The following is a 22676-nucleotide window of genomic DNA, read 5'->3' as shown; positions in this document are numbered from 1 at the left end:
CCCCAAAACAACAGAGGAAAAATAAAACAGGGAACAAAGAAAACCCAAATCATAAACTGGCAAACTTAAGCCCTAATGTATCAGTAATTATTTTAAACTTAAATGGTCTAAATATAGCAATTTAAAAAAGAAATCAGCAAAATGGATAAAAACAAAGCATGACCTGAATATGTGCTATTCCTGGGGACTGCCTTCAAATGTAATGATATACATAAGGTCGAAAATAAAATTATGGAACAATATAAACCAAAAACCGCAAAATATTACCCAAGAAATGCAATAGTGACTATATTAATATCAGTTAAAGTATACCCCAAAGAAAATTTACAGGGGCAAAAAGGGACATTACATAATGATAAGAAAAGTCAACACACCAAGGTGATAGAGCAATCCTAAATGTGTATGCACCTACAACAGAGCTTTGAAATACTCAAAGCAAAAACTGATAGAACTTAAAAGGAGAAACAGACAATTCCAAATTATACTGCAGGACTTCAAAATCCCTCTCTCAGCTATTGAGAGCAATACTAAACAGAAAATCAGCAAGGATAAAGAAAATCTGAATAACATCATCTACCAACAGGATCATGGGGACATTTATACAAACTCCATCCAATAACAGTAGAATACACATTCTTTTCAAGCAACCTTATAAACATTCATCAAGATAGACCATATTTTGGGTCACAAAGCAAACCTCAACAAATTTAAACAACCAGATCAAACATAAAACAAGTTAGAAGTCATTAACAAAAAGCATGAAATACTCTCAACACTAGGAAATTAAACAATATCCTTCTAAATAATTTATGAATTAGGAAGTCTTGAATAAAGAAATTTTTAGAACCAAATGAAATGTAATTAAAATGTATTACAACTTGTGAGGAAAGTGCTGTGAGGAAAATTTATAGAACGTAATGCTTACATTAGAAAAGCAAAAATCTCAAATCAATAATCTAAACATCCATCATAAGAAATTACAGAGAAAAATACCACCAAAGCAGATGGAAGAACAGATATAATAAAGGTCAATACAGATATCAGTGAAATTAGGAACAAAATGGTAACAGAGAAAAAACAGTGGCATAAAGTGCTGCTTCTTTAAAATGATCAATATCTAAGAAGATTAACAAAGATAAAAAGAGAGTTGACACATTTCCAATATCAGGAATTTAAGAGGAGATGTAAGTACAGATTCTTCCATCATAAACAATATAATAAAGGAATACTTGAAACAAGTAAGAAAATTTAGATGAAATGGAACAATTCCTAAAAAAGGACAACTATGAAAATTCATCCAATATGAAATAGATATTCTGAACAGTTCTATACATATTAAATAAAATAAATACATAATTAAAAAGCATCTGAAGAAAAAACTCCAGGCATAAATGGTTCACTGGCTACCAAACATTAAAAATAAAACCAATTCTATATACTATTTTCCACATAATAAAAGCATATTCCCAATATATATTGGGAGGCCACTATCACCTAGACACCAAAACCAATGACAGTATGAAACAAACAAAAGACAAAAAACAAACAAAAACGAATGAAAGAAAGAAAACTATGTATCATTACCACTCAGGAAATTAGAGGAAAACTTCCTCAACAACATACTAGGATACTGAATACTGTAATTTAATATATAAAAATAATTATACTCTAAACCAAGTAGGGCTTATTTCAAGAACACAAAGCTGATTCCACATTCAAAACTCAAATCAATGTAATACATCATATCAACAAGCTAAGAAAAAAACAAGATTATATCAATTGGTAGAGAAAAAGTATGTGATAAAATTCAACACCCATTCATAACAACAACAACAACAACAACAACAACAACAAAACCACAGCAAATCAGGAATATGGGAAACTTTCTAAACTTGATAAGAAACTTCTATAAAGAAAACCTCATACTAACATCATACTTGATGAAAAACTGAATGTCTTCCCCCTAATATCAGAAACCAGACAAGTAGTTACTAATACTGTTCAACATCATATTGGAAATCCTAGCTAGTACAGCAGACAAGAAAATACTAGGTATACAGATGGTAAGGAAGAAATAAAACTGTCTCTTTTGTAGATGATATTTCTATGTTTTCTAACCCCAAGCATTCTATCAAACAAATAAATGCCTACAGTTCAGCAAGGTTGCAGGATACAAAAATGACATTCAAATTTTAATTACATTTCTGCACACTATCAAAACTTGTGTGGAAATTGAAAGTTTAAAAATCAATACCATTTATAATAAAAGAAAAAAAAAACACCTAGATATAAACCTTATAAAAATCATGCAGGACCTATTATTGAAATTTACAAAACAGTGATGAAGTAAATCAAGCAACACTTAAATAAACATAGAGACATACTGTGTTCATAAATTGAAGACTCAACACGGTAAAGATGCCAATTCTCAACAAATTGATCTGACAATTTAACTCAATTTCTACCGAAATTCAATAGTTTTTCATTAAAATAGACAAGCTTCTCCAAAACTTTATGTGGAAATTCAAAGTAATGACTGTTAAATCAGTTTTAAATAAAAAGAATAAAGAGAGAGAAATTATTTTACACAACTAGAAGATTTACCATCTAATTACAGCAATCAAGTAAACCAATAGTACAGGACCAAGAAAAAGTCTAAGTATCAGCTCCTTAAAACCACATGAAGGTTCGTTTTCTCAAAAAAAATCAAAGCCTTAAACAGTTTTAACTGGTGCAATAAAATGTGCCCATTCATATGTGTATTCTTATCTCCTCAAATATAAAGGTGTTTGATGGCTCCAGCCTTTATATTTCTCACAAAAATTAAGCTCCTTAAGAACAGAGACAATGTTTTAGAACAAAGAAGATGTTCATGAAGTTTCCAAACCTGCCCTCAATTAACTCTCTTGATACTGGACAGTAATGAATATATATACAAGACACATAAAAGTCTAGGTCCTTTACCTCTGAAACAAAACCCTTCTCCTGCCAAGTAAACTAGGGAATTCAACACAAAGTGCCAAAGGCTTGGCAAGGAAGTCTGAAAGAAAATGTGTTTGTGTTTGCAGTTCATTTTCTCTTCTAAGTCTCTCCTTTCTTTAAAAAAAAAAAAAAATTCCTGAGGTAATACTGCAGTGTAAATTAAGGAAAGAGATGTAGCTGGAGATTTTCCTATGTGCATATAACCACTGGGTCTCCCCTGGATGAATTCTCAGATGTAGAATAAGGCTCTAGACTGGGTAAATTTCCAGTCTGACTCCTTAGATGACAAATGATACCCTGCAACAAAAGGGTTTCTCATAGGGAAGGAAACTGAGGGGTTTCTCTTTGGTATGAATGATCAGATTCTGAGTAAGATGTTTCCTCAGTGGTTACATTCAAGAAGTCTTTCCCCAATAGGAGCTCTTGGAGGTTGACTGAGGACTGCCCACTCGGGAAGGGTCTTCCCACTTCTGTTACACTGACAGAGTTTCTCCCAGTATGAATCCTCTGATGCTGAGTGAGGGATGAGCTGCGACTGAAGGCTTTTCCACACTCACTGCACTCATAGGGCTTCTCTCCAGTGTGGATAACGGAGTGTCGGATGAGGCTTGTGCTCCAGCAAAAGGATTTCCCACACTCCATGCATTCATAGGGCTTCTCTCCACTGTGAATCCGCTGGTGCCTCGTGAGCCCTGAACGGCGGTTGAAGGCCTTCCCACACTCCATGCACTCATACGGCTTCTCTCCAGTGTGGATGCTGAAGTGTCGGATGAGGTCTGCACGATTGCTAAAGGCTTTCCCACATTCTTTGCACTCAAAAGGTTTTTCTCCAGTGTGGGCCCTTTTATGCAAGATGAAAGTAGAGCAGTGGGTGAAGGCCTTTCCACACTCGCTGCACACATAGGGTTTCTCCCCAGTGTGAATCCTCTGGTGCCTCTTGAGGTATGACCTGTGGTTGAAGGCCTTCCCACACTCTAGGCACTCAAAGGGCTTCTCCCCAGTGTGGATGACGTAGTGGTGAATGAGGGCTGCACTCTCACAGAAGGCTTTCCCACACTCACTGCACTCGTAGGGCTTCTCCCCAGTGTGAGTCTGCTGGTGCCACATGAGGTATGACCTGTGTTTAAATACCTTGCCACACTCAAAGCATTCATAGGGATTCTCGCCACTGTGGATGATGTAGTGACGAATGAAACCTGGCCTATCTCGGAAGGCTTTTCCACATTCTTTGCACACAAAGGGTTTTTCTCCAGTGTGGCTTCTGTTATGCAAGACAAAAGTGGAGCGATGGGTGAAGGCCTTTCCACATTCATTGCACTTATAAGGCTTCTCTCCACTGTGAATCCGCTGGTGCTGTGTAAGGTGTGACTTACGGTTGAAGGCCTTCCCACACTCCATACACTTATAGGGCTTCTCCCCTGTGTGGACCATGTGGTGCTGAAGGAGATAAGTGCTTTTACTAAATGTTTTCCCACACTCAGTACATTCATAGGGCTTCACCCCAGAGTGAATCCTCTCATGTCGAGCAAGGAGGCGTTTCTTGTTAAAAACTTTCCCACATTCATTGCATTTAAAGATATTTTCTTCTTCCTGAATCACAGAATCTTTACCTGACCCACATGAATCATGGTCATGGACAGCACTTCCCAAAGGGACTGGCTCCTCTACAATCCCTGAACACACATTATCAGCTGTCCCTATGTTGCCATGTTCAGAGCTTGATTTCCCAGGGAGTTTCTCCTTCTGGGGGTCTATCTCTGGTATCAGGTGTCCTTCTTGCATTTCCAATGACCCATCCTGATCCTTAGTTCGGCCCACCTGGGAGATCCCTGGAACTCCTTGTGTTAGTCGTTCCTGGAAGGAGACTCCCTCAGGCAGGGCTGGCTCACTAGCAGTAGATTCTGTGATCTTGGGTTTTCCTTTGTCACCTGAAAGAAATCCAATACACAAAAAGGTCTGTTGGTAATGCCAACATAGAAAAAAATGAGCTCTTCAGTGAAATGAAGAAAAAAAAATGAAGATGAAAATAATGTCTCTGTGTCTTGCTACCTCTGAATCCCAGGACAACAATGTCTTTTATTTCCAAGAGTCCTAGGACTACTGACACCATGAAAGGGAGACCTGGGGGAGTGGCTGCGTTAGAAGACAAAGTGCAGGAGAGGAGACACAGTCAATTCCAGACTGGATATTTATGCAAATAGGTAACTCATTTGGGACCCTGATAGTTCATGCTTAAAAGATGACTGAGGGCAATGCACAACCACATGTAATTAGAGGGTTGGTGCTTTGAGCTGTAAGATAGCAACTAGGCCTCTGGACAGAGTCATGTAGGAAATGACTCAATCAACTGTGCTTATGTAATGACAGTAAATAAAACTCTGGACCCTCAAGCTAGGTGAAATTCCTGGGTTGCCAATACTTCGTACATGTATTGCTATACATCAATGCCAGAAGTGTAACAAGTCCCTGAGAATACGGTAGGGCACGTAAGGAACCCTTCCAAAAACTGTTCCAAAAAACACCTGATGCAGACATACTGGACATGACTTTACAACAACCATATTAAAGAAGCTCAAGTAAGATGTGGAGAAAGTCAAGAAAACTACGTATAAACAAAATGGAAATATTAACAAAAAGCTAGAAACCTAAAAAGAAACCAAAAAGAAAAGTATAACTGAAATGAAAAATTCACTAAAAGGATTCAAAGGAAGATTTCAGTAGGATGAAGAAAGAATCAGCATACTTAAATACAGAAAATGAAAATTATATCCACAGGGGAGGGGGGAGATTTAAGAAAAGTGAACATACCCTAATGGACCTGTGATACACCAGTAGAAGAACCAATATACTCACTGTGGGATTTATCAGAAAGAGAAAGGGTAAAAGAAAATATTTTAACAAGTGGCTGAAAATGTCCCAAATTTGATGGAGACATCAATAATAAATATCCAAAAAGATCAGTGTACTCCAAGAAAGATGAACTAAAATAGATTCACATCAATAAAACTTACAATCAAAGTTTTGAAACCCAAAGATAAACAGAGTATCTTGATAGCAAGCTTGAGGCAACTTGTCACAAAAAGAAATTCTCAGTAAGATTACGAGCAGAGTTCTCATCAGAAACTTGGGAGGCCAGAAAACAGTGGGTCAATATATTCGAGGGTAAAAGAAAAAAACTGTCAACCAAGAATCCTATATCTGGCAAAAGTGTCCTTTAAGAGGAATAAATTAAGACAGTTCCATATGTAAAACCCGAGGAAGTCTGTTATCACTAGACCAGCCTTGCAAGAAATTCTCAAGGAAATCCTGCAGGGTGAAATGAAAGGACACTAGACAGTAATTCAAAGCCATATAAAAAAATAAAAAATCTCAATAAAAATAAATATATGAACAATTATAAAAATATTATTTTAACAATGGCTTATAACTCTACTTTTTGTTTTTTACATGATTTAGGAGACTAATTTAAAAAAAAAAACTATACTAATCTAAAAGCTAATGTTACTGTAACTTCAGGTTATAACTCCACAGGTAGTTTCTACATAATTCAAAAGACTAATGCATTTAAAAGAGTCATTAGTTTTGGGTGCCTGGATGGCTCAGTTGGTTAAGCAACTGCCTTCAGCTCAGGTCCTGATCCCAGAGTCCTGGGATTGAGTCCCACATCAGGCTCCCAGCTCAGCGGGGAGGCTGCTTCTCCCTCTGACCCTCTCCCCTCTCATGCTGTTTCTCTCTCTCACAAATAAATAAATAAATAAATTCTTAAAAAAAAAAAGAGTCATTAGTTTTAAGTCTGGGGGCACACAATATATAAAAATATACTTTTGTGACATGAACTAAAGGAGTTGAGAACGGAGGTGTAAAGGAGAATTTTTTTGTTATTGAGGGCAGGCTAGTATAAAGTAAGATTAATGCTACAAGTTTAAGATGCTAAATACAATCCCCATGGTAACCACCAAAAAATAGCTATAGAATATACACAAAAGGAAATGAGAAAGGAATTTAAACATTTCATTACAAAAAGTCAACTAAAGGGCACCCGGGTGGCTCAGCTGGTTAAACATTTGCTTTCAGCTCAGGTCATGATCCCAGAGTCCTGGGATTGAGCCCCAAGTTGGGCTCCCTGCTCAGCAGGGAGTCTCCTTCTCCCTCTGCCCCTTCCCTCTCTCATGTTCTCTCTCAAATAAATAAATAAAATCTTTAAAAGTAAGTGATCTAAAACACAAGAGAAGACAGTAATGTATGAAATGAGAAACAAAAAATCTGTAATGCATATAGAAAGCAAATATCAAAATGATAAGAAGTCTCTCCCTATCAATAATTACATTAAATATAAACGGATTAAACTCTCAAATTAAAAAAACAGAGACTGGCAGAACCCATAAATCACATCATCCAACCATATGCATCTATGAGACTTACTTTAGATCCAAAGACACAAACAGATTAAAAGTGAAAGAAATGAAAAAGATATTCCATGCAAATACTAACCAAAAGAGGCCAGGGTGGCTATATTAATGTCAAACAAAATAGACTTTAAACCAGAAAAGATTACAAAAGACAAGAACATTATATTTTAATAAAACGTGTAATACAGCAAGAAGCTATAACAATTGTAAACATGTACTTAATGACAGACCACCAAAATACATGAAGCAAAAAGTGGCACAATGAAGGAAGAGAGAGACAATCCTATGGTAATAGATGAAAACTCCAATACCCCATTCTCAATAATGGACAGCACAACCAGACAAAATATAAGTAAGAAAACAGAGGACTTAACATAATAAACCAACTAGACATGACAGATGTATACAGAATACTCTACCCAACAATAGCATATACATTCTTCTCAAGTGTACATGGAACATTTTCCAGGATAGATCATGTTAGGCCACAAATTAAGTTTCAACATATTTAAAAAGATACCATATAAAGTATGACTCACTTCTAGTGATAATGAAAACTTAAGCTATTAAAACTTACAGGATGCAATGAAAGCAGCATTAACAGGGAAATTTATAGCTATAAATGCTTATGTTAAATAACAAGAGATCTCAAATCAACAAACTAATGACAACTTAAGGACGTAGGAAAAGAACACACTAAAACCATAGCGAGGGGAAGGAGGGAAATAGTAAAGATTAAAAAGAAATGATATAGAGAATAGGAAAATAGAAAAAAAATGAATGAAACAAAAAGTTGGTTCTTTGAAAAGATTAACAAAATAGGCAAACCTTTAGCTAGATGAACTAAGGAAAAAGGAGACTCAAATGACTAAATCAAAAATGGAAGTGGGGACATTACTACCAATTCTGCAGAAATAAAAATAAGATTATAAGAGAGTACTACAAACAACTGTACACCAACAAATTGGGTAACCTAGATAAAATGGACAACTTCCTAGAAACACAAAAGCCATGAAGACTAAATCAGGAAGAAATATAAAATCTGAATAGACCTCTACCTAGTAAGGAGATTGAATTAGTAGTAAAAATATCTCCCAAAAAAGAAAAACCTTGGCCCTGATAGCTACACTTATGAATTCTACCAAAGGTTTTAAAAGAAGAATACCAATCCTCAAACTCTTCCAAAATACTGAAGAGGAGGAAACACTCCTTAAATCATTAAGGCCATTACTACCCTGATAACAAAGCCAAAGACACTACAAAAAACTATAGACTAATGTACCTTATGAACATTGATGTAAAAAACCCTCAACAAAATATCAGCAAATTCTGCAGCATATTAAAAGGATCATATACCATGACCAAGTGAGGTTTACTGCTGTAATGCAAGGGTGGTTGACATACAAAAACTGATAAATGTAATACACCACATTACTAGAATGAAGGGAAAGGCCCACACAATTATCTCAATTGACACCGAAAAAGCCTTTGAAAACTCAACATCCTTTCATGATAAAAACACTCAATGAACTAGGAATAGAAGGAAACTTTCTCAATACAAAAAAAGCCGCATATGGAAAACTCATAGCAAACATGATATTCAATGGTGAAAGACTGAAAGCTTTTCCTCTAAGATTGAGAACAAGGCAAGAATGTATGCTATCACCACTTCTATTCAACATAACACTGGAAATTCTAGGCAGAATAATTAGGCAAGAAAGAGAAATAAAAGGCACTGAAATTGGAAAGGAAAACATAAAATTATCTTTGTTTGCAGATAATATCATCTTATATGTAGAAAAATATAAAGATGCCATACAAAGTAACTGTTAGAATAATTGAGTTCAACAAAATAGCAGGATATGGGGCGCCTGGCTGGCTAAGTGTCTGCTTTCGGCTCAGGTCATGATCCCAGGATCCTGCTTCTCCCTCTCCCACTCTCCCTGCTTGTGTTCCCTCTCTCGCTGTCTCTCTCTCTCTGTCAAACAAATAAATAAAAAATCTTAAAAAAAAAAAATCTTAAAAAAACAATCTGAAAATGAAATTACAAAAACAGGTCCATTCATAACAGCATCAAAAAGAATGAAGTACTTAGGAGTTAAACCTAAACAACAAGGTAAAAGACGAAGACAACGAAAACTATAAAACGTTGCTAAAAGAAATCAAAGATGTAAATAAATGGAAACACATACCATGGTCATGGATTAGAACTCTTAATATTGTTAAGATATTGATACTACCTAAAGTGTTCTACAGATTCAGTGCACTCCCTATCAAAATCCCAAAGACATTTTTTGGAGAAATATAAAAAACCATGGTAACATCCATATGGTATCAGAACGGACCCTGAATAACCAAAACATCTTACTTACTATAAAACTACAGTAATCAAAAAACAAAACGAAACTACAGAAATCAAAATAGTGTGGCACTGGCATAAAGACAAGACATATAGACCAAGGTAATATAATCGAGAACCCAGCAATGACCTCTAACATATATCATCAAATCATTTTTGACAAGGGTGCAGAGACCATTCAACGGAGAAAAAGATAGGGTTTACAACAAATGGTGCTGGGAAAACTAGGTATTTACATGACAAAGAATAAAACTGAACCCTTATCTATCTAACATCATATGGAAAAATGAACTCAAATAGGATCAAAGACTCAAATGTAAGACCTAAAATACAAGATTCTTAGAAAACACGGAGTGGGGCGCCTGGGTGGCTCAGACGTTAAGTGTCTGCCTTCGGCTCAGGTCATGATCCCAGGGTCCTGGGATCGAGCCCCACATCGGGCTTCCTGCTCAGCGGGAGGCCTGCTTCTCCCTCTCCCAATCCCCCTGCTTGTGTTCCCTCTCTCGCTGTGTCTCTCTCTGTCAAATAAATGAATAAAATCTTTAAAAAAAAAAAAAAGAAAACACGGAGCAAAACCTCTTTGGCACTGGATTTGGCAATGACTTCTTAGATATGACACCAAAGCCATCAGCAACAAAAGAAAAAATAAATTAGAGTCATAAAAATTAAAAAACTATGCATCAAGATACTATCAACAGAACAAGGCAATAACCCCAAGAATGGGAGAACATATTTGCAAATCATATATCTGATAAGGGATTAATATCCAGAATATATAGAGAACTAAAACTCAACAACAAAAAATCACAATACAGAAATGGGCAAAAGACTTGAATATAGACATTTCACCAAAGATGACATACAAATCGTCAATAAGCACAAGGTGTTCAACATCACTAATCATTAGCAAAATGCAAATCAAAACTACAATGAGGTATCCTCTCACATCCATTAGGATGGCTATCAAAAGATCAGAAAATAACAAATACTGGAGGATGTAGAACAGTGGGAACTCTTGTGCACTGTTGGTGGGAATGTAAAATGATATAGTCTCTGTTGAAACAGTATGGCAGCTCCTCAAAAAATTAAAAATGGAATTAAGAGATGATCGAGTAATTTCATTCATTTCTTGTTATATTCCCAAAAGAACTGAAATCAGGTTCTCAAAGATGTTTGTACACCCATGTTCACAGCAATATTATTCACAATAGGTAAAACATGGAAGCAACCCAAGTGTCCATTGAGGGATGAATGGATAGCAAAGTGTGATATGTGGAATATTAACGATCCTTAAAAAGGAAGGAAATTTTGACACATGCTACCACATGGATAAACCTTGAGGACATTATGCTAAGTGAAACAAGCCAGTCATAAAGACACACACACAAATACTGCATCATTCCACTAATATGAAGTACTTAGAATAGTCAAAATCATAGACACAGAAAGAAAATTGCAGTTGCCAGGGCGTGGGGCAGAGAGATGGGGGGGTTACTGTGTAATAGGTAGAGAGTTTCAATCTTACACAATGAAGAGCTTTGGAGATGGATGGTGGTGATAGTTGCACGGCATTATGAATGTATTTAATATCACTCAACTGTACACTTAAAAATGGATAAAATGTTAAGTTTTATGCTATGAATATTTTAACACACACAAAAAATAACAGAAGGAATATACAAAGAATCCCTACAAATCAAAAAGAAAATGCAAATCAGTTAAGAGAAAAATAGGTATTTATCATGAAATGACATTTCAAAGGAGAAAATACAGGCTGACCAATAATCATATGATCAGGTGCTAAAGCTCCTCAGCAATGAGGGAAAAGCAAACCAAGACCACATAAGATACAGTTTTGTCAGCTTGATACTTGAGAGTACCAAATATCGGACAGAGTTTTGTCAACGATTGAGGAGCGTTAGAGTATCAAGTATTGGGCAAAGTATAGGTCGAAGGAACCTCCACGCTTTCCCGGGGCAAGTGTAAATTGGCACACGTCCTTTAACACAACGGCAATTACCCAGTAAGCTGGGAAGGCTGCACAGCCTATAAACCAGCAATTTCACTCCAAGAAACACCAAAGACACCGTGACCATGTGCAAGATGACCGACAGGACTGCTCCTGGCAGCACCACGTAGGAGTCAAAACGTGTGAATAACAATGTACACAGAGTGGATGAATACGATGTGAGACAGGAACTTTTTATTGATTTTCTTCAACGGAAGGAATTTGAGCCTATTTTTATGTTGAGTAGAGAAAGGATGACGTTACATTACACAACAGAATATGAATGAAGAAAACATTTTCCTGAAAAGGTGTGCTCTAGACTCTGGTTCAGGAACTGGCTAGGGCCAGGGGCAAGACCTCTCCCGCTAGGTCTTGGAAGGGGAAGCTGCGGACACCGGAGCCTGAGCGAGTGCGGAAGGGTCGAGGATCAAGCAATGGAGGAGGCGGACTTTACTTTCAACGCAAAGACCCGCTGACACCTCAGGGGTCATATGCTGAGACACCCACAGCTGGGGAAGTGGTAACCACCTGGAACAAAGTCTGAGCTCCTGGGGTAGCTCATGCAGGATACAGAGCTGACTAGAGGCACCAGCAGATGCAGAGGCCGGTTAGGAGACTAGTAGCGTCCCCCAGAGAAAAGATGATGGGGGCGTGCACGGAGCGTGGGGACGGGTCTGAGGAAGGTGGTGCAAGTGATGGATTCAGGAGATGTACAAGATGTGAAATGCACAGGACTGGGGCATGGCCGGATGTGGGGACTGAGGGAGGTGGAGATGTGAGGAATTCTCTGAGGCTGTACCCAGTCTCTAACCTGCTTGGGTGGCAGGACCATTCACTGTAACTTGGGAGGTAGAAGGAGTGAGCAACATTCTGGGTCCCCTGCCAGGCATGCTGACTTCGGGTCAAAGGGCTCCGTGGCTTCCAAACCCCCAGAGAGGCCAGACAAGAAGCTTCCCCAGGGAACCAGGGCCAGTGGTCTCCTCCTGGTCTTGAGCCTGCAGGGTCTTCCACCTGCCCACATCTTGGCTCCTACCTGGATAGGCACTTTGAGACAGGTCTCTCTTCACCATCCATAGCTCCTGCCCGTGCTCCAGCTGGTAGATCAGCTCAGGTCTAGGAACAGGACACCCTATTCACAGAGAAAGAAAGAAGACACTAGGGTTTCTGTGAAAAGAAAGAAAGCCTCTCAATCTAGTCTGGGACTTCAGGATGTGGATATGACCTCGGAATGAAGCTACTCCCATCCACACTAACAAAATACTAACCTGTCACCTGGAAACAGGCACAAACACCACTGCTGGGATCTAAAGACTTTAGACAGTAGTGCTGGCCGTGTAGACAGCACCTATTCCCTTTGGCTGCCAGCACACAGAATCCCAGGGAATATGACCCCCTCCTTCCAGAAAGTGTTTCCTAATCCATCCAAGTAAGTGAGTCTCAACCACGCGTGCAGCAACACCTCCTGGGATGTCGGGTTCACATCCAATGGAAACGCAATCTCTGCAGGTGAGGCCTGGATATCGGTAGATTTTAAAACCTCTCCAGATGATTCCGGCTTCAAAGGAAGGTTGAAAAACCAGTCTCTACCAACCTGCAAGTGGCATTCCTCAATCACCAATAGTTAGAGGTACGCAACTTTAGAAAGCTCTATTCCAGGATGGCTGAATGAGGGGATCTGCTGCTCCTGTTGTCTGGCGGCATCCCGGGACTTTTGTGAGGGAACCTGCCTAAAAGACCTAGACCACAGAGAGGAAGTAAAGAAACACACAGCTGGGTTATCACCCACCCACCCGGGACTCAGTCCCACCTCTAAGCTTCTTATTACGTGAGATAATAAATTTCCTTCAGGGTGAAGACTGAGCTGCTCTGTCATATGTAGCCAAACACAGATGCAGGGTAAAAAGACACAGGACTCTATAGAGAAGTCAAGGGCAGAGGCACCAGGACCCACAGAAGGCTGCTCTGGCAGATCCTGAACAACACCCCAAGATTATCAGTTGTCACTAAGCAAATCTCGCTCATATCTGCTACACGCTCAGCACAGGGCCCAGTAATGGGGCAGTGGAAAAGGGAGGAAGACTCCCCTTCAGCTATATGGGGCTTTAGGAAGCTGAAAGCCCAAGAGAAAAAGGAGGGGGGTGCGCTTTAAAACTCATGTACCAAGCAAATACCAGGTCTAGAAAACATAACTCATTCTAAACTATTAATTGATTTAAAATAGTAACAAACCCCTAGATACAGAGGGAGAAAATAAAAGATAACTAAATAAGACACGGTATATAACTAAATCACAGTCTATAATTTGACCCAATTGGAAATGCAAAATTTATATACCAAAAACTTATATAATAAGTCATATATAATAATTATGCACAGCATAACAAAATTTATGCTCCAAAAAAATTTTATCACCAAAACATAACACGGCACTGATTGGTTTTTCTGACTCTACAATATAGGTTCTGAGTTAACTTTAGAATTTGCTAAAATGCACCAAATGACAAAACTTCATACATTTAATTAATACTAGGGCTCAAATCATAATGATACCTGGAGATCACACTAAATTTAAATATTACTCTACCCAAACTTAAAAAGTAGCGAAATACAGAGGAAAAATACGTATGTCTCACTTTAACTGTAGACTTGCCTATATTTCCCCTATTCATAGTATCCATTGTCCTAAAATGTCCCATTTTGGGCATGGATGCTCACAAATTGACTTGGTAAAATGGGACCCACAAACACCAGTTAACATAGTGAACATGGCCCAATGGAAGCTGGAAAAGGGCCTCCAGGGAGTAAAACTTCATATAACAGCTAATCAATAAAGGAATGACTGTCCTACTGCTTCTCCATTTGACAGTCCAGTTGTATCTGTTCTTAACCCTGGGAAAAATAAAGGGCTCCTCCTGGTGGGTTACTACAATCTTAATGCGGTGGTCCATCCATTAGGGTTCCTGCTAAGGACCGAGTGTGTCTGCCCCTAAATGTCATTACTTAGCCCAAATTCCCAATGTGATCACATCTGAAGATAGGGCCTGTAAGGAGGTAATTAAGGTTAAATGAGGTCGCGGGGATGTGGCCCCAATCTGGGAGGACTGGTGTCCTTAAAGAGGAGGATGAAGGGGCCTTTCCGAGCCAGAGGCAGGGCCACGTGAGGACACAGCACGAAGGCAGCAGCCAGGAAGAGCTCATCATCAGAAACCCGTCTGCCGGCACCTCAGGTCTGGGACTTCCAGCCTCCAGAATGCCATGAAAATAAAGCTGTTGTTTAAGCCACAAAGTCTGGCAGCCAGAGCTGATCCACACAACCCACACACCCAATATCCAATATAAATAAATTAATAACGTTATCCAATCAACAACCGGGCGACGATCTTGGGCTTACAGATCTGGTGGACCGTGTTCTGTTCAGGGCCTGTTTCCACGGCTTCTCTGCCAGCCTGCCTTTATTCTGAAGGTAAACACTTCTTTCCCAGGCTGCCTGTGAGGCTGGCTCCACAGCTCGGCCGCTGCAAACAATCTCTGCACACAAGAGCTTAACTGCACCCACTTTCTCCAGTAGCACTGGTATGACGGTACATTGATGACAGCCTCGTCCAAAGAAATTCATTCGACACATTCATATGGATACATAAATCCAGTCTTTTAGTCCCATTGTGGGGACAGTTTCAGCTAATACTACTACTTAGTATTATTTGGGGGCTGGTGACTACATTCCTCATTTATAAATTTTATTTAATCTCACTACTGCTGTTAGTTACAAACCAGCCCAACAAAGGATTCCCTCCAACAAAGACTCTAAGATCTATTCAAAATACTGTTAACAGCACAAGCTCAGCACAGCTCCTGAGGACTCTGTAAGACAGAATGGAACCCCATCTGGGCCCTCTGGCATAACTCCACTTGTAGGAGGTGGGAGCTTCTCCTGTCCTCAGTCCCATGCCAGATGCTACGGTGCTGGACGAGGCCAGCCCTCCCCGAGACCCTCTGGCTACCTGGAAAGTCCCTTGAGATTAACAGAGTGAACCGTTACGGGAGTTTGTGGACTATTAGAAAGACACTGCTATCCATCATACATGATGGAGTTCAGTGGAATGCTGCTGCTTTCTATCCCTTAGCCAGAATGTTCTAAATAAAAAATGGGACCTAAGAAACATTACTTGGCCAAACTTCGGGGGGGGGGTATCTTAGCGCCAAATGCCCTGATTAACAAATGGCCCCATCTCCACATTCATAATAAAGTGCTGGGCCATTGCCTAAAAATGGTCTGCTTTGCGGTAAAGAACTCTTCAGAACCTCTTGTCTCACAGACACTCCAAATAGAAGTCAAAATCACACATCTCTGCACATACAGCCACAATACAAAGCACTGCCAGGACATCCCTTATTCCCTTCAGAGTTGCAGACAATACTGGTAATAGACACACGTTTCACTTCTCAAATTACGCAATGCTACGTACGCTCTGGGAAGGGACATTCAACAGAGCTTTCATGGCCCAGACATGCCTCAAGTAACTGGTTTAAGTAAAAGACATAATGGTCACTTGAAACAACTCCTTTTAAATTCCAGTGTGACAAATAAACCCCTAAATAGGTCTCTATCTTGCCTTAATAAAAGGCCTCTTGGCCTACTTACACCCCACACTAACACCACTGTTTCAACCAAGCATGGCAAAAACCCCATCAACCTGAGTGGGCACTCACTTGCAAAGGATACCCCAGTCACACACCCAGACAACATCGTCCCAGACCAGCACCTCAACAATGAAGACGACTCCACCCCCGATGTTAAAACCTTCACCCCAGCAAATGTCCATAGATTGCCTCTCTTAAGACAGAAATTAGACACAGGACCTTTTTTGCTTTCTATTAGGAATTCTATTATGTTCCTGAGATGACTTTTAAAAAACTTCTAAGGAGGAAGGGTAAGGGTAACGAATCATGTGATTATAACACTGGAACATTCGGGGCGCCTGGGTGGCTCAGTCGTTAAGCGTCTGCCTTCGGCTCAGGTCATGATCCCAGGGTCCTGGGATCGAGCCCCGCAACAGTCTCCCTGCTCCGCGGGAAGCCTGCTTCTCCCTCTCCCACTCCCCCTGCTTGTGTTCCCTCTCTCGCTGTCTCTCTCTCTGTCAAATAATAAATAAAATATTAAAAAAAAAAAAAAATAACACTGGAACATTCGGTTCCATCCCTTAACCTCTGTGGAGGCAAGAAGGGCTGGAGATTGAGTTCAGTCACCAACGGCCACTGATTTCATCAATTATGCCTATGTAATGAAGCTTTCACAAAATCCCTAACTAAAGTCGTTCAGTGAGTTTCCAGGTTGGTTAACACAACGAGGTGCTAGAAGGGTGGCAAGCCTAGAGGGCATGGAAGCTCAGTGTCTTGTCCTACGTACCTTGTTTGCATCTCTTCCATTTAGTGGTTTCTGAATTTAAAACAGGTAATACTAAGTAAGGTGCTTTCCTAAGTTCTGTGAGCCACCCTAGCAAATTATCAACTCTGAGGAAGGGGTCCTATCTCTGATTTACAACCAGTTGATCAGGACAGGTGACAACCTGGACTTGGGACTGGCATCTGAAGTGGATGGGTGGGAGGGCAAGGGGCTGCCCTAGGAGACTGAGCCCTTAACCTGTGGGATCTGTGCTAACTCCAGGTAGTCAGTGTCAGAACTGCATGGTGTGAAAACAATATTTTAGTATCAGAAGTTGCTGAGTAGAGGAAAAGTTTTTCTTTTACACACAACTACAACACACACAGGCACGTGTGTACAAGTGTATGCATGTGTATATATACACAAAAATACACACATATAGATATGTAAAATATACAACAGCACCTCCCTGTGTCGTCTGTCACTAAGTCACCTCTATAAATTAAAATCTTTTAAGTACAAATTAATAGAGGGGGAATGCTGTGGGAATTTAAACGAGTGGAGCATGAATAGGCCCGAACAGTCCTGCTTGGTCAGTGCTCAGGGCATCTGTGCTGATGATTATGAACTGCTTTTTAACATGACTCATGTTTAATTTTTCTTATTTTCTTCAAAGAAAGAATCTTGCATCACTCTGGTAAATGGGAAACCTAGAGTCACTTCCTTTGGTGGCAGGTCACCACGAAAACTCAGCAATGAAATAAAAATGATGTTAAGTCCCAGTGACCTCATGCTCCCTACTCAGGGCTATAAACTCAAGGCTACTCCGTTTTAAAGGGAAAAGTACCAACAATTGGAGGGTGGGGGGAATGAAGAAAGTATATTAAGATCCAGCACTAAATCCAGACTTGCCATCAAAAACAATCAGAAGGCAGAAAACGATTATGTCAGGGTGTCTCTCAATGTCCGTTGATGAAGTATTCCTACACTCTCTGAAACAAGGTTTCTCAATCTGGCATAATTACTTGGGTTCATGGGCATGATTATTTAGGTCAAGATAATTCTTTATTGGGAAGACAGGGAGGAAACTGTCCTGGGCATTGTAAGGATGTGTTGGCAGCATTCCAGGTCTCCACCCACTAGGGGCCTGTCCCACCTCCATCCCACCTGTGACAACCAAAAATATCTCCAGACACTGACCAGCGTCTCCGGGGACGACACCATCGCTGGATGAGAACCACTGGCATAGAGAGTTATAACCAGGATGATGAGACAAGTGAGGGGGTGGGGGAGGGGCCTGCATGAGATCTGCTGGTCAGGACACAGCTGGCGAGGCAGTGGTTATGCACAGAAGGGGTGACCGTGTGAGAGGCTGAAATGCCCAAGAACACTCCCCAGGCAGACACAACAGCAAGCAGAGGCCCGAGGCAGGGCTGCGCGTGGGGAAGTCACTAGAAGCCCAGCACAGCCAGAGCACAGTGAGCTCAGGGAAAGCACTGAAGGTGACCGATGAGGTCAGCAGGAAAAGAGAGTGGACTTTTTATTTTGAAACACTTTGTTATGAAATATTTAATCTAGCCAACTTTTCTAATTTTGCCTTTTCTCTTCTCACTGACAGACATAATTCCAGTTCTCTAAGAACAGGCATGTCTCATCCTAAGCTCTGGATTTATAGCCCTCCTTTCCCTCAAATTGAATGGCATCGTGGTCATTCTCCTCAAGCAGAGAAACATCTAAGCTGGTGTTTCTCAACCGTGGCACTCTGGATGCTGCAGGCGGGATAATCCTTCACTGAGGAGGGCGGTCTCGTCCATCGAAGGATGTTTACGGCATCTTTGGACTCTAACCACTAGATGCCAGGACCACCTACACCCAAGGCCAGACAACCCAAAGTGGCTGCAAACACTGCCAAATGTCTCCTGGGGGTACAAATCCCAACTGCTGAGAAGTATTACTCTAACCTCTCTCTTGTACTGGCAGAGGATGTTGGCCCTTGAAACAAGTGATAATCTCGAAGGCACACAGACACAAAGGAGCCCCATAACCGAGATCATGTCGTTTGGGACAATACCTGCTGGCACTGAAGGCAAAGGCCTCCCGGGGGCCTGCCTGACTCACTCTCTTCTTGGAGAACATGCCATCACTCACAGCCCTGCTAAGGACACTTGAGCCAATCAGGCTCACGCAGTCAGCTCCCTCTCTGGAATGTGAAATAAGAACCTCGGACGGAGGCCAGTCTGCGCTGGGCACTGGGTGAGAGATCCAGAGAAGTACTGGCTCGGGTGGCCATTCCTGCCCCAAGGACACCCCACACAGCCCAGCAGCAGACAGAGAAAGAGGAACAACATAAACACGCAAAGACGCGGAGACCAGGAATCTGGGGGCCAGAGAGAGCAGGGCCAGGTGGCCAGTCCTGTCACAACTTGATGAGGCAGAAAAAAACCTTTCTGCATACAGTGACATGAGCAGAGAGAGCCAGAGAGAGAAGCCGGGACAAGAGACCAGAAGCCAGGGTATAATCGTGGTGGTTCCCAGTTCCTCTATCAGTCCCTCACAGGACCCAGCTGGAAACCCTCCTTCTGGCTCTGCAGAACAGCCCCCTTTCCTTCCGTTACTTTCCAGGAGCCAAAGAGGAACTGTTTCTTGCCCAAACGGACACAGGAGAGCAGGCCCAAAGAGAGGAGTCTAGAAAAGGACTGAAGCTGCAGGCGGGCGGGTGGAGGGGGGGGCTCCAGAGGCCTTCTTGACCAGCCAGGCCTGGAGCCAGAGGGTGCTCTGACAAGAAGGTGGCAGGTCCCCCCATGGTGGAGTGGGGAGGACTCACCCAGAGACACCAGAAGGCCACAGTTTTCCAGCATCACCTCCTGGTACAGGGTCCTCTGGGCCGGGTCCAGCTGCCCCCACTCCTCCTGGGTAAAAGTCACGGCCACGTCATCGAAGGTCACAGATATCTGGAAAGTCAAACAGAGGTAGCAGCGTTGGCCTCGGGGCTGTTGGATGTGATCAGAGCTCATCCCTACATCCCTGGTAAAGATGCAGAGTGATCACGGCTCGAATCACCAAGTACCTCCTGAGGGCCAAGCTCTGTGCTGGGCTCAAGGGGCAGGTGGGCAATGCTTCGGATGCACTACGGTAGTGTAAGGGAGAAGCTTCCTCCGTGGGAGCCACCGCAAGGTCACACAGGACGATGGAAATGACGCGAGGACTGGGAGATGCAGACAGCAAGGGCTCTGGGACGTCGGAGGAATGAGTGAGCATGATAATAGCAGCATCGGTAACAACAGCAGTACCTGAGCCTCACTGGTCCTGCTAGCTGCCTGCCCCATGCTGAGGGCTTCCCATCCTGGTGAGAGGGGCTGTAAGTCCCCAGTTCTTAAGTCATCTTAAGTTTCCACTAATGTTGTCTTTTGACTTAAAAAAACACTTCATTATGGAGTTTGCCTTGTTAATGTTACTCCCTTCATCATATTCTATGGTTTCCTCAATGTGAAATGTCCAACACATGCAGACCACATCCCTGCACGTGACCAAACCCACTAATTACATATAAGTAACTCAGCTACTCCACTCTCCGACAGACAGCCCCACTACTGCAGATCTGTCATTTAAATGCTCCAAGTCACTGGCTCATGGTTTTTCATGGGCACTTGCAGTGCCCACATCTCTGTGCTTTCTAGCTTTGTCCCCTCTATCAGGGCTCTCAAGTTAGTATTTCAATTAAACACCTGGAAATTCCTAATAAACTAGCTGGTTCATACATAGGAACCCTGCAATATTACTCAGTTCTGGTGCTGGATAAACTCACATCACCAGGCACATTTTGGGCAGATAGATAAACACAGAAAAGTCAACTAGGGCCTCCACATTGGCCACCAGGTGATATACGTCTAAATTATGAAAACTCTCCGACATGCACTCACCTAGCATCGTATATGATTGGTTAGGGGTGCAGATATAGGTTTTTTCTGATCGGCCTTATGTTGAAAATGGGGGGAAAATTAGGGAGGATCAGTTACTAATCAAATCCTGGCTATCTGGGGCCGACTCTTAGAGAAGTCACTGTTGAGCTTCCTGGACTGTCACCAGAGCTAGTAATCTGGCTTCCGGCCAAATGGGACAGAGCGGACTGGTTTCCCGGGGTGCTAACCGCAGATAAGGGATTAGTTTCCTGGGCAGGTAGCTCCAAGTTTCGGGTCAGAGTTCTCCTTTTAAATACGGTCTGCCAATTGTCAGATCATCTGTATTCTCAGCCTCTCTCCGTATAATCTGTTCTAAGGCTGGAGATCAAGAAAGCGACAAGCCTTCTCCACTCGTCTTACACAAACACACCTCAAAGAGAAATCGAGCACCTCTCTCGCCTTCCAGCCTGCCCGGGAGCCCTCTCCGCAGCGGAGAGGCAGCGATGCCCAAGACATCGTCCACTCACCTGCGCAGGGTCCATCCACGCCGCCGCCATCATGGGACCCTGTGCTCAGCGGGGCCCGGAGAGGCAGCGACACAGGCGAGTCCCGCGGGCTCGGCCGACCGCCACCCCTCCCCTACTCCGGGACGGGTGACCTCGCCTGACTTTCGCACTCCCCGGTCACCGGGGGGCTCACGGCTCCTTCAAAGGCGCGGAGGTGAGGGGGGAGCCTTCTTCCAGCTCTTTTTTCCAAGAGCTTCACTGGAGACGGGTCACAGAAGAGCGATCCCCTCCCCACAGCTGGCGTGGACGGAACCGTCGCACACGAGTGACGTCCGCCACCAGGAGACCGGAAGCCCCGCCCCCACCTGAGAGGACGCCCGGTGCACAGCCTTCTGGGCAATGTAGTTTTTGCTCTACAAACGAGCCGCAGAAGAACGTGTTCCGGAGCGGGTCTTCCTCGTCCTAAAAGACTTATCAGGCCCAGAGCTCGCTGTCAGACCCGCCTCTTCACAGCGAACACAACGCGAGGTGGACCGAGGAGAAAGGGCGAGGCCGTCCCTCTCATGCCCGGGTAAGTCGAGGCTCAGGAGGCGGGACTTCCGCCCGGGGCCAGGGCACGTGCCAGGTCCCGTAACCGGATTCTTGGCTCGGCTGGTGACTTCCCCCGTGCGCCTCACCTCCTGGCGATCTTCCTGGAGCGAAGAGCCGTGAGGTGACCGCCGGGACCCGGGCGCGGGAAGCCCGCTGCGAGCGGCGCACGCGCACACGCGGCCCCGCTTGGGCCTCCTGGGGTCCAGCGCCACGTGCTGCGGGGCCTTGACGCGCGGAGTGGGCCCCGGGAGCCCGAGGAGCGCTGTGCGAGCCCCTGAGGTGCGGAGGCCGCCCTGAGCGCGGCTGGGGGAGGCCGGGGCTCCAGTCTGGAGCACGGGCAGTTTCGAGTCTGTTTCACGTGGGCACTTGGACCTGTGTCTGAGCGCCGCAGAGGGGTCGTGCTGGGTACGGAAATTCGGGAGTGTTAGCGGACGCTGCTGTCTCAGGTCAACACGGAGTGAGACTGGATGGGGAAGGGAATGGACGGGGCGAACCCCGAGCCAACCCGGCAGTAGGGAGTTGCAGACAAGAAGCCAACA

At 42.7% G+C, this 22676-nt stretch overlaps 1 protein-coding gene across 3 annotated transcripts; it reads right to left on the bottom strand.

Annotated features, from left to right (window-relative positions):
• Positions 1–48: 48 nt before the first annotated feature.
• On the bottom strand, positions 49–21855 carry LOC116629149 (zinc finger protein 805-like). Of its 3 annotated transcripts, XR_004298708.1 has the most exons (4): positions 21568–21855; positions 19966–20092; positions 13350–13494; positions 12802–12887 (listed from the first exon to the last, which is right to left on the bottom strand). XR_004298708.1 is itself a non-coding variant. In XM_032399445.1 (3 exons), exons 1-3 carry the CDS (start codon positions 20153–20155, stop codon positions 3298–3300), a joined length of 1899 nt encoding a protein of 632 aa, XP_032255336.1. In that variant the 5' UTR covers positions 20156–20519; the 3' UTR covers positions 49–3297. The 3 variants fall into 3 exon arrangements, 1 of the variants encoding a protein (XP_032255336.1); XM_032399445.1 differs by lacking the exons at positions 13350–13494; positions 21568–21855 and adding an exon at positions 49–4910 and having other exon boundaries at positions 12792–12887; positions 19966–20519; XR_004298707.1 differs by having other exon boundaries at positions 12795–13494.
• Positions 21856–22676: the final 821 nt, after the last annotated feature.

This window comes from Phoca vitulina, unplaced genomic scaffold (assembly GCF_004348235.1).
Source record: "Phoca vitulina isolate PV1807 unplaced genomic scaffold, GSC_HSeal_1.0 scaffold303, whole genome shotgun sequence".
Lineage (NCBI taxonomy): Eukaryota > Metazoa > Chordata > Mammalia > Carnivora > Phocidae > Phoca > Phoca vitulina.
The sequence above is the reverse complement of the archived record's forward strand: the minus strand, read 5'-3'. Positions and strand labels throughout refer to the sequence as shown.